This window comes from Mastacembelus armatus, chromosome 5, assembly GCF_900324485.2.
Source record: "Mastacembelus armatus chromosome 5, fMasArm1.2, whole genome shotgun sequence".
Lineage (NCBI taxonomy): Eukaryota > Metazoa > Chordata > Actinopteri > Synbranchiformes > Mastacembelidae > Mastacembelus > Mastacembelus armatus.
In genome coordinates, this window is record NC_046637.1 from 5,144,031 (window position 1) to 5,160,427 (window position 16,397).

Sequence of the window (16,397 nt, forward strand, 5' to 3'; positions counted from 1 at the left end):
GAGCAGTAAAGGACAGGAGGAAGAAAATCTCAGTCGAGTCATGAATATCAGTTTGTGATGTCCTACCAATGTCAGGCTTTGGCTCTGAGCGGTGATATGCAAAACCACTCTCCAACTTCATTCCACTTATTGCTGATATGATCTGTGGCATAGCTAGGGGAGACAGGGAATCGTTACTGTACAGACAGGGGTTATTAAATTGAGGGAAATGTCCTGAGCCATATTTATAATAAGCTGATAGCTATATGGTTTTGCCGCAAGTCTTAACCACCTCCAAAGAACCAGATATGGGCCTATCAAGAGTTAAAAATCAGGCTCAGCCCCTCTTCTGCAAATGGTTTAATCGTATTGTCTTCAAATGACTTTGAATATTCTGAGTGTAACGCAGGCCTGCAAGCACAGCAGGTGGTTGGCCCTTTGATCTCTGCTTGTTGGTGCTGGAAGAATTCAAATCACAGAGTGACATCTAGCTCATGAAATCATAACGTGAACAGCGAGCTTCAACTTTGATCCTGTTGTCCTCTAGTATTAGGTTCATTATGGACTATGATGTATTAGACAACAGATAATGAGCAAACAACATTTTGCTGTTCCCATATGTCATGAGTGTGTGTGTTTGTCCACAACCAATGAGTGTGTAAGGGATTATGGAGTACTCTGTATGCTGTACAGACCTTAATGATGTCCAGTGTTGCTTAAATCAAAACTGTGAAATTCCTTTGAGAAGTTATGAAAATCTTTTTCTTTAACAGGGAAAGATATTTGCTACAATTTCTTAAAAAAAAAAAAAAAAAAAACTACTACTGGTTAAAACTAGTCACTGGAAAATTTTAAATTTCTCTCAGTGGCATAGTTAAAAAAGCAAATATCTTTTCAGTTCCTAGCTGGGAACCACTGCCAAAGAGCACTATACGTAGGGCTGAGTTTTAGTGCAGTGGCAGAGCGTGCTCCGTCACAGAGATGCCTGCCTGACACAAAAGGTCAAACCAAGACCAAACATGGTTAACAACATCATGATCCGTTTAGATTTTAGCACCGAAGCAATGTCGAGTTTGCCTTTTTGATAATCTGAGCAGCAACTTTTGTGAAATCTCTGAGGGTAGTAGCTTGTTTAGTGTGCATTACCTGTATCTGTGCTGTGGATGTAAGTAATTTCATGTTGCCTGGCGATTCACTCTGCGGCTGTCCTGCCTGCAGCCTAAGGCAAAGTGGTTGGAGTAGGGAGGGTGCGCCAGCACCAGTCAATTACCAGTTAATAAACAGTGGAACTTTTCTATTAGTGCTTGTTAGTGCGTGTAAAAGATTGTTGGTACTGGGGGAAGGCACTGTGACTATGGAATTTAAAAAAAAAAACAGATGTACTTTTTTTCCCTGGGTTTAACATTCAGCACCCAGCTCTCTGAACACATGGAGATGATATTTTTTATTATTTGATTTTCGGCATGCTGTACAGTGCAATATATAGTATTTGCAAGCTTGTTTTTTCTTTTGAACTGTCCAGAAATGTGTGCTCAGGAGTTTGACTTGATGCAGTATTTCATAAGGGACTATAGAGCAGTTTTCCAATAAAGGGAATCCATTGCATAAGCATGATGGAGCCAAACAATGCAATGCTGGCTGCAGTGTGTGTCATTGATAACATTATGGACCCCTGGAGAATATGATGCATGGACCCTATTTGGATAGCAGTTGTCACAAATCTAATGTCTGGTAAATCCCCCACATATCTGAGAGCAGATTTCACTGTGCTTACAGAGGAATATTGCTGCAAGGGAAAACAGTGCACCTGGGTAGCCTTGGGAAGTAAAACAACATTAATTGGATTTGGGGAAGTCATCCATACCAAGGGGACACAGTTCTGACAGTCTGACAGTGAAGTGCATAAATCATTAAAACCCCGGTCTCCAATATTAGACCCCTACCCATAGCCACCAGTACCTACTTTTGTACCAGTGTGTAATTAGGCAAAAAAAGTAGATAAAAGACAGTTGCAATGCATGACTCCATCCATTCTATCCTGTAGGGATGGTGTAATTACATACATTTTGCATTTATCTTTCACAAAAGCAATGCATGCTCCTCTGCTAACCATTGCCACCTGGAACCAGCATATGGGCTGGCGCCCTCTTGGGGTAATGGGTAGGGCAGACCCTCTGTCGACCATGGGGTCATTGGTAACCAGCAGCTGGGAGGCCACCCTTTCATCACATCAACAAATCTCGCTTTAATTAGCTCACCTGCCTGTTTCCTTCCCACACTCCCCAAAGTCCTCCATCAAACCTCCCTCAGCCGGTTTACGGGCTCACCTTCCTCCCTAATTTTGCCTCTACATCTGGGAATTGCTTCAGCTTCTCAACTTCACACCTACAGCGCTGCAAACACACATGCACACACACAGACTGTGTATAAATGAGAGTGACAATTGACTTTCAGAGAGCTTGGATCTCATTGATTTTTAAATGGTGTCTCACTGATACCTTATTAGCTTGGCGATTGACCCTGATATGGTCATTGTTGAAGAGCTGCTTCCTTTGTGCCTGTCATATTCCCAGGAGGAAAAGATTCACAGGTTTTCTTGCTATATTCACCTGGGCTCTTTCTATTGGCAGTTTAATGTTCAGTAAGTGGACCAGTGGTGTATTATATTGATCACGAGCAATTTAATGGCAAAACAATCTGTCCTTACTTTGGTATCATATTATGCTTTAAACCCCATGAGCCATTCACACACAGAATACTGCTTCATATGACAAAGGATTTATTCCAAATTGACAGTATGGAAATGTCTCATGCTAATTATTGCATGATTATGTTGATTTAATAATTCATGTATTTAATTTAGTTGTCCTATATGAAAAGATCTTTTAACATTTTAAGCATAATAGGATGTCATTAGCAAATAGGTAATTACAATATTCCAAAATGAGATTTCCTCTTAATACCCGCAGTCATTTTACAAGACTAGGCTTAAAATTTTTTCAAACGGTGGATATCTCATTAAGAAACAAGCTTCTTCATTTACACATCCGCTCTTTATCTGAATGATCTCAGCGCACATTGCTGCCTTTGAATACTTTATGATGCTGTGATGGAACTGCTCTGATAGAGTGGCTAGAGCCCACTAGTATTGCCATACTGAGTCTGGAGAGTGCTAACATACAAATCAATCTAGGCCTGGGAAGATTGGCCTATGATGTTTGCCAGTCTCAGGTGACTGATAAAATTCAGCCACCATTGAACTACCAGCACCATCTGCTGTAGTGCTCCAGTCCCCCTGGTCCACAGCAACTCCTTCCTTATGGACACCTATTATGGCCTCTGTTTAATTGCCTATCAAAAACATTTCACTGCACTTGATGAAGGGCTACTGAGCGAGAGAGGGGGAGAAAAAAGAAGACAGACGGGAAAGAGAGGATGAAAAAAGAGTGAAAGATTGTAAAGAGAAATGGGAAAGTGGGACTGAGAGATTGATAGAGCGGACAAGTCATGCATCTGTGTAGTGAATTTAAATAGATGGAGACAGACGGGAGGACGGGGAAGCCTTGAAGTACAGATGGGGAGAGCAGCATCCTTTTTTGTTTAGTGTTTACAAACACACCCAACAAGGGAGAAAAGGGGGAGGGTCCTGACCAAGGGAGGCTATAAATTACCTGTGATTGATGCTTGCTGCCGTAGAGGACGACAGTTAAAGACGTGCGGTTTTCATCGCTGACCCTCATTTCACTCCCTCCTCCTGTTCTCAAATCCACCAATACACCATCTCACCCACTCCCACCCCCCACCAACACACAGTTATGTGTTCTGTCTGTCAAATGGCCAGCCCTTAGCAGTCATACACCAAAATAATTATCATTCCCTACCATATGGAAGAGCAGCTTTCACCACTACAGACTCTATACTGTAAATGTCCATCACTCTGTTTCAGACAAAAAAATGACTTTATGTCTAAGGAATATAGATTTCTTCCCCTGTTTACTATGATGTTAGCTTATCATTGATAATAAATAGTCAGACAACTACTTCATTACAGGACTTCAATATTCTGGGCCCTCAGGAAATCCCAGGTGTGGCCATTTTCAAATAGTAAATGTCACATACAGTACCAGTTATATTAAGTCTCTTTCAGTAAATGTTCTGTTATTCTCGGAGGTTAAAAATTGTCTGTGCCAGTCATGTAATCTCAAACTAAATCTTGCATTTTGCCTTGAGTTTGGAAATAAGTAGGAAATGGAAAGGCTGTTTTTCTGCCCAGGAATCTGCCATGTATGAAGTGTCAGTGTTTCAAACTTTGCTGAACAAACACAGTGCACAATGAAGAAGCTGTTAAGAAGTCATTAGACCGTATGGTTACTAAATGAACCAGAGCAAAACCAGGCATGACGACAAATCTAACCATGTAAAAATAAGCCTGGTTTGGCGAAAGCTAAAACTAGACATTGGTAGTTGAAATAAATCTAAAATGCAACACCTGCAGGTTTTATACTAATGTCTCTAGCTTGTGTATATCATTGCATTGAGTATATAAAATTACTATTCAAGTGTTGAGACGCCTGTTAAAGCAGGAATTCATTTTGGGCTCCCAGCAAGTCCACAGTAATTTTGGATGTTCTACAATATGTAAACATGTACAAAAACTGAAATGTGTGACCAGCCAGTGCTTCAGACCAGCACATACATACAGCAACACTGACAGCTTAAAATATGGCTGGAGAGCCAGCAGCCCCCATGTGACATTACAAATGTCCCGTTGATGGCAGAGTTAAGGCACTTTGTCGTTGGCAGGAATTTTGATTTGATTTTCCAAAAGATGAAAAAATAAGGTTTCTCTTTTGCACTGATACATATAAAATCAATATTCATTTTTTTCTCTTGTAGCTTGAAGCTGCCATTCACAATCCTGTTCACTGTGCATTGTTGGGCTTCTCTGCCGCGAGCACATCCTTACCTCAAGGCTACCTCTGGGTAAGTAATACATTGCTTACGCTCAACTGAACACCAAGTTTTACAGTTGCTGGTCGTTGTAGCTTTTAACACAATTGCCATGTCCACTTCAAAGTCTTTTCTACAACCTGCTGTCTTCAATTAAAGGAATAAAAATGAATTTCTAGACTGAGAATGAAACATTAATACAGTATAAAGTTAAGTAGAACTGTACAGTTCTGCTGCTAATGTTTTATGATGAGTGGGGCAAATTGTGCTCCCAGACTCTCACAACACAATTTCTGGACTTTAGCTAATGGATTTAGTTCTAGAAAAAGGATGAATTAAAAAAAAACAAAAAACGATGCAGAGAATCTGCTATTTATCTTAAGTTTCAATTTTTGTTCCCACTCCTTTTGGAAAAGGTGGGACATTTATCAGGTAATCCTCTTTTGACTTTAAAGGTGGCTAAATCAACTGTATGCCCTCAAAGACACAAGTCCAGCTCAGTTTCTCAGACTTAATTGCTTCCTGTGGTGCTTTTCTGAAGAGAACTGGATGGTCACTGAAATAAGGAGAAGGAGATATTGCGGGGGCAGCATTTAGAGCATTGTGATATCAGTGTCTGAAAAAGCACAGGCCACTCTGACCTTCAAGTTCTTTTAGAGCACATACTATTACAGATGACTTAAATGTGTCTGACCTTGTCCTCCCACTCCATTTGGAAGAGCAAAGGTTGGTTGTTCACCTGCTGTGTGTTGCACTGGTGGAAAATGAGTGAAGGCTACACTAAAGCCATAGTTAAAACGTTAAAACCTTTCAGTTCCTTCACACCTGCATGTGTTTATGAGCAGTAACCCCTTACCACTGCTTCAGCATCTGCTTTGATAATGTTCTAACTTTGTTAGAGAAAAACTCGAGTCATGTCTCACAGATCTTGTGAGCGAGGCCAAATCAAATCACCCCTCTGGCTTGTCCTACGACTTATATATGTATTTTTTAAAAGTCATTTAGTCGAGTAGTCACTTGTGTAAGCTGGCACTCTTGGCACTCTTGACTCAACTCAGGATAACATTATTCCTCAGAAAAACTGAGAATCTACACAGACATACCTCAGAAAAATGTAAAAACGCTTATGTTCACGCTAAACTACAACTACAAGTGAAATGCTGCCTAAAAGAAAGAGCTATACTGCAGATTTGAAACTGCAGGTAACAAAGTATGCAGCAGAAAAAGTTCGGAGTGAGTGTTGGCATTCAGGCAGCCTGACATCCCGACATTGTCTCGTTACTTGACATGGATGAATGAATTTCGTGATGCACTTCTGCTTGTCGTTATGACTAACCTACAGTATGTTGCTCATAGGCTCATTTACACTATAAGCAGACTATAAAATTCGAAATTAGCGACTAAACCGACTAATATTCTGGTGCGACTTGAAAATATGGTACAAGTCAAGATCCAAGTTTCTGAAAGTCTATAAATTGTTGTCATTAACTCATGGTGACATTTTATTTTTATAGCTTTGTTATTGTTTTACACATAACTTAGACCAAGTCCTTAAAAAGAAAATGCCTAATAAAATAGATATGTAATGTGTGACCGTCCAAGGCCTGTCTGTTGCTGTCCCACTTATTTCTTTTATTGATCCAGGATTTTACCAGGTCATAACTTGATACTTGAAAGTTTCCAATTTCAAAGTCAAATTCTTTGAGAGTCAAGTTTAAAGTAAGTGGAGTTGAAATTAAATTTCAAGTTCACATAGTGACATGCCCAACTTGAATCCAGGCTCTGCCTGTGAGCTCTCTCTTTTCATGGCAGTAATTTCCAAGAAAATAGTTTTGCCTCATAAGATGTTTGGATCTAGAGAAGAAAAAATGTTAGAGGTCACAGGATCATTGCTAAGTAAACAATGACAATACACCTCTTGATGGAATTATAATTGCATTTTTGTATTTAGGGACTGTCACACTTGATATTCCGAGTAAAGTTTGGTGCACTCCTTGCACTTCAGTAACTTTAAAATTGTCTTCCTGTGGAGACACAAGGACTGCAGTGAATGCCACCTGTAAGACCATCTTAACGACATCAGAGGTCATCTAGGTGGTTTTTCACTTAAGAGCCAAAATGTTCAGCGGAGAGATTTCAAGAGTTTTTGAAGTTCTTGAAAGAAACCTTGCAAAGGGGACAAGCAGCTCCTAGAGTACATGTGACCTTGTTCCAGGACAATGTTACAGGGTACCTGCACACCTCTACATCTGAATGGGACAATACACGAGAGAAAATAGCCTGTAACCTAACTCTTAAGCCTTCTTGTTTAATTATCATTACAGCTTTGGGAACTCTGTTACAGGGCTTAGGTCAGGATCTGATTTAGAGATAATTACAACATGTAAGTAAAGAAAAAAGAAAATGGTATCCACTAAAGGTGATAATGAAGGCCTGCACAACCAAAAAGAATAATTAGTGGCTCAGCATACCCACCCCCAGTTGGTTCTACCTCTCTGGCAGGCTTGTCAAATAAGAGATGACACTAATCACGTTAAAGTGAGATGAGCTATAGGGATTTCTCTGTGCTTTGATCAGAATAATGACATTGTGTCTAATCAGCATGATACCCCAGTGTTTCACTCTTTGCCTTCACCTTCCTTGTCCCACTTTTCCCAGCATCTTATGTCTTGTTTTTAAAGTTTCTGTTAGCTCTGGCCTTATGTTTCTTGTCTTGTACACTTGTTTGGGATATTAGCATTCACAGCAAGTGTCAGTGATAGGGAGTTGAAATGCATCTTTGTCAGAATACATCAACAATCTGTGACCCATGGTTTTGGCTTCTTTCTGTGGTGAAAGCAGTTGAGCAGAGTGTGCTATTATGACCATTCTCCTACACTTCCTCACTGCATCCAGACCCATCTAATTAAAGTTGGCTGAGCATTTACTGTTGGGATACTCTTTGTTTCCCGCAAGCTGAGAGGACAAATCTGTCCAGGGCATGACTCCAGATACCTATTCCTCTAAATAAGTAGTGATGACTTTGGGGCACACAGTATTTGTACTGGATAACAGAGAAGAATGAAAGAAAGAAGAGAAAGTGTTTTGTCGACAGGGACAGTGGTGATGTTGGTGTTGAAGGTTATGAGATATAGATGGACATGTAACTATATAATTTATTGAGTTCGTTTAGGTGAAGGGGGCTTATCTCTGGCACTGGTTACACAGAGTTACTTGAAGCTGTAGTTTTTGGATCCAAGCTGCAAGCTAGTCCTCTCTATCTTCTTTTCATCCTGTGCAACAGACCATTATTTGTTCTGGCTCATTTTCAAGAACCCACAGGATCTCTGCTATCCAGATTCTGCACACTGATACAAATCAAACAAATGATTGTATTCAAATAAGGGTAAGCATAGACGAGGAGATCTAAAAACTATATTTAGCTCATGGCACATTCACACAATGTGATTCATACAGAGAATAAATCTTTGCTGTCTAGCAGCAAGCAGCCCTGCTTTTTTCCAAAAAGGACATTATATTTTGTCTGGACATCCACCTAGGCCTCACACAGAAGTAATGAATTAAATCATACTGAAAACCCACACCACCATTTTAATTGTTTGGGAATGGGAGCAGTGCCACTTTAATTGGAATTGCATCAAAGATAGGTTGGAGGGCTCATGCTGTCTTTGTTTTCTCAGTATTGGCATTGACAGGCTTACACAGAGGCCAATATAAATGTGGTACATAGGAAATTAAGCCTCTATTGAGGCAGACCCTCAGTTTGTGGGCTCTGAATCTCCTTGGGAAGCTTGTTATGATTGGTGGACTGTTTATGATAACATCTAAGGTTGTTTTGTGTTTGTTATGGATGTTTTTCATAAAAGCTTCAAAAATAGACATCTATAAGCAGATTGGTTGGAATTGTTTCTACAATGATAAACTGTAAGCTCCCATCTTTCAGCAGCTCTGCTTGTACATTTGTGGGTACTTCACTGGTAGTGTCCTCAAGTGTCCCCATTGTTCAGTTTAACCTTGGAAAATCACGTTAAAATCAGACGTCTTCAAATGAAGATGATTTTATTGGCTGCAGCAGTAGTTCAGTTACTTGATGTTGTAAATTTATAAAATAGCCTCATTGGTAAGCAACTGAGAAACTCACAAGAGCCTCTCTGTTCTTTGCTGATGAAAAGATCGCAAAGCTTAAGAATCGTTTGATGTTCGAAATGACATTGTGATTCCACTCAATTTCTGTGTTTAAATTTTTAAATGATATTCAGAAAAGTGAGGGAGGGCCGCAAATGAAAAGGGCTGAAGGGATAATTGATTTAAAATCCGCATTGCTGAAGTATAGAGTGTTTAACAAAAGCCACTTTGCCATCTGGTCTCCACAATCTGATAAAGCCAGTGAATACACATTGCACGAATGATCTCAGCAAGACTGGCCTGGTTCTTCTCCCTGCTCCTCCTATCTCTTTTTCTCTGTTTCAGCAGAATAGTTTATTACCTGTGGTATTGTGATTCAGTCCATTGGTACATCTTAACATGGGGTCTGTCCCTTTTCCAAACAGTGTTTTTCTTCCTACAGGTGGCTAGTGGAGGCGAAGGTTCTGAGGGGCACATAGAGATATTTTCCCTCAACAGACCCACACCAAGGGCTGTAAAGAGCCTGCAGGTAGGCTCTACTGTCCGATGTCTGGAATATGTGCCAGAACCTCTTCCGACTGAGGAGGCAGAGGCGGAGGCTGGAGTTCACAAGGCACCCTCAGGGATCTGCACCAATATTTGTGTTGGATTAGATGATGGCTGGTGAGATGTTGCAGAAAGCAACAGAGAAAAGAGTAATAAGCTTTTGTGTTGATACATAATGAGTAGAAATGAAGAAATTACATCTATTGAAAATATGATTTATTGTCAAACAAGAAGCAGAAATGTATAATAGTCTATATTGTCCCTGACATTTTTATCAGTGTAGATTTGCTTGTCATTATTTCATCAAAGCAAGAATTCAGAGATGATACTGCAACGCAGCATCAATACTACTGCCAAAATCACTGTTTCATTTTCAGCTCTAACAAAGCTTCTGATTTCCACTGTGTGTAATAGAGAATAGGTTTATTCTCAGTCTCCTGTCATAGTTCCAGTGATTTTTGTTTTTTCCCTTTGATGGAATATTTTAAAATTTCAGGTTTTCCTATTACATTATCAGTTATCTTTCATTTACAATAGTGTTGTATAAAAACCCAAATCGTGGCAGCAGTTTATACTGAATCACTCTCTTCCAATGCAGGTGTCTGACCTGACATATGTTAAAATAAAAATAATAAATTATTTCAGTATTTCAGCACACTCGAAAGGCTGTCAGCTTCATTGCTGCTTAAACATTTTTTTCCCAGACAGAGAAAGAGAAAAAAAACACAATATACATTTGTCATTCTGAAGAACACAATAAGATGCAGCAAAGATCAGATGGCATTTGAAACATGAGAAAGACAGAGTGGTTGCACATACACAATACTTTGCTCCAAAGTGCACTGTTAAATCAAACTGCATGAAAACGAGGCACTCTGTCATTTCAAATGACACTCATTTATCACGTTGGCTTGTGCTGTTTTTGTTCTTCCAGCATACTGGTCTATGGCAGTGTGGATACTACAGCACAGTGCCTATTGACCCTCCATAACCCAGAGGGCTCCCCTGTGCTGTGCCTGAAGCAGTCCTCTAGCTTCCTGTTCGCAGGTCTGCGGAACGGGACCTTGATGGTTTATGGAAGAAAGAGCAGTGGTAAGATGCTTCTAAGGTTGCTTTGTTTTCAGACTGATGGCTGTAGTTTAGCATCTGTCATGGGTTGCTGTTGCTACTCTTTGTGAAAGTGTGCAATTGGCATTGGTTCATTTATTTCCATTTGTGATATATTGTGAATAATGAATAATGAAACAAACTGCAATTCAAAAACACAATAAATACTTAAATTGAGTACATTTTCTGCAGATGTCTTGTAGAGGCAATTAAATCAGGACACATTTTTATTTATGAATTTCAGTATTTACTGTGTGGTAGTTTCTATACATTGCAGGCACAATTAGTCAAAATGTATTATTTCCCCAAAAAGTTATATATTTAATAGTTGGTTATTTACTTTAGTTGATCTCATCTGCATTGTCCCTTTTACATTTGTGCTATAGGTCACTCACTGTTTCCTGTTACTGAGATGTGACAGTAAAAATTGAAAAGTGTTATATTGTTTGTTTCTAATGGGGCAACAATATTTTTTTCTTACAGTTAAATGATTTATACAAATGAATTTTATTGTTTTTAGGCATTACGTATTTATGAAACAGCTCTGTAGTAAACACCAGTTGAGTTCCAATATTAAATGTTTCCCTTAATTGGATCTATAAATACTATTATTTGTTCTCACATGCATACATGGTGTGATATATTTTCAGAAAACCTGCTTTCAGAATGAGTGTATGTGTAGAGTTCTATTAATTTTGGATCGACTTTGAAATGGTTTACTTTAGCATCATTTTTCTCTTTATGCTATACTTCTCATTTCTAGTGAATTTCACACCCTGTGCAAGTATGAAAATAACACTGCACCATGTGGTAGATGGCATAGCATGTTTAGTCAGGCATTGCACAAGGCCAGGGGGGCTTAACAAAATCTCAGCGGTGGTTTGCAGTCTTCACAGCCAGCAGGAGTACAATAGCTCTATCACAGGGCTCTTCTTACCTGGCCACAGTATGTCAACGTGCCAGCCTTCCTCCTGTGCTCCTCTCTCCTCCCAAGCAGAAAGGATGATTAATTACACCAAGCTGCTGCATGCCGATTAAATATTACTATTCATGCTTTGTGTATAAAACAGGACAGTAGAAAAGCTTTGGAGGGTGCAGGGGGGATGTTTGTGGATTCGGCACATCTGTTAAAGATTTATGCCCTTGACTAACGTGTTACTGTAAGTCCAAGTCTGCAGCAGCCAAGAAATGCCAATGTTTCAGTTGAGACTTTTATCAAAAGGCATATGGATATATGCAACACATTGTCTAGTGAATAATGGGCTCCAGTTTCAGATATGTACATCAGGCATCATGTCAGTTTATAGTAATATTTTATAAGACAAGGCAGAGGAGTTTGGTTTGGTGTGATTAGACCACATCCACCCTTCCACCTGCTTTTAAAGAGAAGAATATTGGCACGATCGTCTTAGTGCAAGGGGCCAGAGGGACGTTTACAAGAGTGAATTTTGAAAAGGTGGGAAAATGACCTTTATAACATGCCAAGCAATTAACCTGTGGAAGTCAGAAGGCATTGTAAAGCAATTCTGAAATGAAAGGCAGAAATAAACAGCTCAAAATGTTAATTAAATGGCTGGGTGCACTTCCTTCTCTAATTTTTCTTCAATAACGCATAGCAAAGGAAATGCTTATGTAATTTACTTTATAATGTGTCTGTGCTAGCTGCGACGTGTGCACTGTAATTAAAACTCAAAGGTAGAAAAAAGTCACTTTCATTTTCACACTGATGAAGCAAAAAGAGAGAGCTAAATAGCAAGAAACAGCGAGAGAGAGAGAGAAGATCTGGAGATAAAGAAGTTGGAACGTAGATTCAAGTGCACACCACATTATTAGCATGTGGGTGGCAAGGGTAGGTCCACAGAAGGTCCGCAGTCTTTATTTAGTCAACCTGTAGTTTATGTGCTCTGTTAGTTTTGAGAGAAGACGAGCCTACACAGTCAGCTCTCTCCACTGAAGCTTCAGTAATTGCTCAACAATATTAAATAACTGCAAGAGTATGTTTCAGCGTGAACGCCCAGCTTACTTACTGTGGCACAAGTGGTAAAAAAGTTTAATTTCCCCTCTCAACGTAGCAGTGTTCAGATGGAAGTGGGACACTGGTTATGAGTTTATTAATATAACTGTAGTCAAGCTGTGATAATATAAGTAATTATAAGGATTTCTTCACGTCCTCGAGATAGCCTGGGAGCAGTTTTGAACAGTGTATTTGTTTTGTGTTCATGTATTTCTTCTGTTTGTTTTTTCACAGATGATCTTTGGGACCCTGAGTCCTGCAGATGTGTAAACCTGGGCTCAGAACCAGTGCGCACACTGTTAGTGTTAGATGACTCAGTGTGGGCGAGCTGTGGGAACTCTGTGACAGTCATGGACATCTCCAGCCTCACCACTCAGGTAGAAAACTAAATCGTTGCTGGGATCATAAGGTTGCACTTTACCCTGTTACTATAAAAATAAAGGGTATAAATGGGGATAAATTTTCATCCTTAAAGGGGAGGAAGCAGTGAACAAAACTGTGTAGTAAAAGAACTGTAGTAAGAATCTTCACACCAGCTGGTTGATAAATGTAGACATACTGTCACCCCATCAAATGGACTGTTGAAAATAGTCATTTACATTAATATAAGCTTATTGAATGACTATAATGAGATATGGTCACCTTTTTAGTACCTTTCATCATTGATGAATGAATGACTTACAACTATACCACAGATCAGCCTCAACTTCAAAACCACTGTCAGGTGAAGTGAATAACTTTGATTATCTTTTTACAATGGCACCTTGTCAGGAGGTGGGATATATTAGGCAGCAACGGGACAGTCAGTACTTGAAGTTGATGTATTGAAAGCAGGAAAAATTGGCAAGAGTACCGACGCGAGCAACTTTGACAAGGAGAGAGCTAGGCGACCGGGTCAGAGCATCTCGGCAGGTCTTTTAGGGTGTTCCCGGTGTGCCGTGGTCTGTATGTACCAAAAGTGGTCCAAGAAGGTGGTGAACCAGCAGCAAGGCTCAGTGATGTGTGTGGGGAGGGAAGGTGTCTGGTCTGATCCTACAGAAGAGGCCGTGTCAGAACACACTGGTCATTGAGTCTTGCTGTGTATGGTCCTATGTAGCTGCAGACCACCCAGAGTGCACATGGTCACCCCTTCCCCCTGGTAAAAGCAATGGAGTAGAGTGGCCCAATCTAATGAATCTAGGGTCCGATCTAGGGCTAACCCACCTCGCAATTTATAGGACTGAATCTGCTAACATTGTGGGGTCAGATGCCAGAGGGCATGTTCAGAAGTTTAGTGGAGCGTCACAGAGGTTTTGGTGGCAATAGTTGACCTATACAATATTGGACAGGTTGTTGTGGCTGATGTCTGTATGTACATTTTTTTTAACAATGACCTTTCTATTACATTATTGTTACACTGCAAAAATTATGTGTAGTTGTGTTTGGTTTATTGTATTTTAGTCCAGTTAATGTATTAAAAATGAGTGTGTTTCCACCCCTACTTGCAAAGTCAACCCTGTCCACATTCCCCTGGTGCTAAATATTTTTAGTCTTCAACCAAAACATGGTCTGAAGTTAGAAATTGATGGATTCATAAGTGGAACTGCTAGGCATGGTGTTTTGTTATGTATTTACTTTGTCTTTTTGCAGCTTTGAGGAAAATTTCCTCTTGTTTTCATTTTCTGAAAAGATTTATGCACACAGCCTTAGAGAGGCAGCATCCTAATCTGTGATGTCATCAAGATTTACAGCCCGGAGCTGCTGCACGGACAATGAATCAAACCCTTTGTAGATTCAGACAGTGTTTGTTGGATCTCTCACACACAAATAAGCCTCATTTTTCTGTAGCACTCTGAGTTACAGAACAGGATTGCACACTATTATCTCCAGAAAATCATCCTGGATGTTGTCTCTGTCATACTTTCCATTTTTGTGTAGCCAGTCTCCAAGGTGTTCATCTGTACTGTGTGTCATTAGATGTATATAAGGAGCAGCTTCTCTGGCTGTGGTTGATGATATTGAACTCCTCTGTGTAATGTTTATATACTATTCAGATGCTGAACTGCCAACCATTTAATTGTAGCTCTCAGATGTGTGTAGCTGTATAAATGGGTGGAAATGTTTTTGCCTCTTATCTTCTCTGGACACGTAAGGTCGGTCACAAAAAAACAATGTTGAGTATGAACAGCCAAAGTAAAAGAGTAAGAAAAAAAATCTATCAATTTGTTTACATCTCAGTGGAAAAGGAAAAATTAGGAAAGTAGCAAATGTTTATCCTTTATGTAACCAATTACTTCATTTGAAGTTCTAGATGTTCTGATTGACCTCATGACAAGTATTAAAGCTGCTGATAAACAATATGCAGCAATGCACAATTTATGTTAAATACAATGTCAAAGATCCACACAATCAGGAGTGAGATGAGCTAGGGATTTCTCCTTTTATTCCTTCACCTCTTTTCCATAGCCTAGTCCCCCAGAGACACACGCTTAATCAGTAGAATGGCCACGCAGTGGAAGCACAGTTCTGGTTCACTGTGTCTCCCACAGAGCTTAACAGGTCAGTTCTGGTTACTTCTTTGCTAACCTTGTCTTCCTCACTAATGTGGACTCAAGGGGACTGACTTCACCAGGGCCGTGGTGCATATCCAGGATCTGGAGAAGTACTTGGCACATGTATCTAAAGTAATGACTAGAGGGTCATGGACTCAGACTCACCTCATTCTGTTATTTTCCCCTATGAATGTTTACCACCTTGTCAGATTTGGGGCACTCGTTGGATGCCACTGATCCCTGCACCCTGTGTCTCATTTTAAATCTTCACTTGACGTTACATTATTTATTTAAATACAACCTTTTCAGTGTGTTTTGGTTAAACATGCTGTATACGTACTGTGTTGGAATTGCCCGCATGAGAAAGGATCATCACCACTTAAAATGTGTGTCTGCTGTCTGCTTTGTACTATTTGATTATGTACACTCCCCAGTGGGGATAGATGAAAATTATAGTGCTGACAAAACCGCAACAATACAATGACTGTGAGGAAAGACAAAGGAAAGTGTGGCTGAAGGAATGTGGGGCTTTAGAAACAGTTTCATCAGTCTTGAGATGCAGATATCTTGTGACAAGCTCACAAAGCCTCAAAATGATACCTTTGGCAGTTTTGACTGTGAGATATTACCACAGAGGCTTAAACAAAGGAAATGAGTCTGCAGCCATGTTAGCTAGTTCTTTGAGGAACAGTGGTGGTTCGAGCTGAATGCTAACGTCAGGTTACTAATAATGCTGACATGCCAGTGTTTAGCAGGGTAATGTTAACCATGTTTATCATTTTCAATTAATGCATTATCATGCTGACATTAGTAAACACAAAGCACCACTGAGCCTGATGGGAAGGTCATGACTTTTGCAAGTTGTGTTTATGGAACGCACTGACCTGCTGGTGGCAATAAATGAGGGATCACACCATTATCATACCATCACAGCTGAGACCAGCTTTAGTTCCCACTGATGATACCTCTGCTCTATCCAGGTATAGAAAGAAAAAAGTGACTTGTGGTGAAGTATGGTGACCCCCAACCTGAATTTGTGCTCTGCATTTAACTCATCCAAAGTGCACAGGGTATACAGGGTTCAGTGCCTTGCTCAAAGGGGAGGGCGCAGGCTATTTATTCCCCCCTCCAACAATTCCTGCTGG

The 16,397-nt window shown here is 40.0% G+C and overlaps 1 protein-coding gene across 5 annotated transcripts in view; it reads left to right on the plus strand.

The window, feature by feature from the left end:
- Positions 1–16,397, plus strand: part of arhgef10la (Rho guanine nucleotide exchange factor (GEF) 10-like a) — an 89,363-nt gene that overhangs the window by 61,449 nt on the left and 11,517 nt on the right. For all 5 annotated transcript variants that reach the window (XM_026306935.1, XM_026306936.2, XM_026306937.1 and 2 more), the window contains 4 exons: positions 4,876–4,962; positions 9,497–9,717; positions 10,535–10,692; positions 12,956–13,098. In XM_026306935.1, the coding sequence (XP_026162720.1) occupies positions 4,876–4,962; positions 9,497–9,717; positions 10,535–10,692; positions 12,956–13,098 (609 nt within the window). The remainder of the gene's footprint in view (positions 1–4,875; positions 4,963–9,496; positions 9,718–10,534; positions 10,693–12,955; positions 13,099–16,397) is intronic.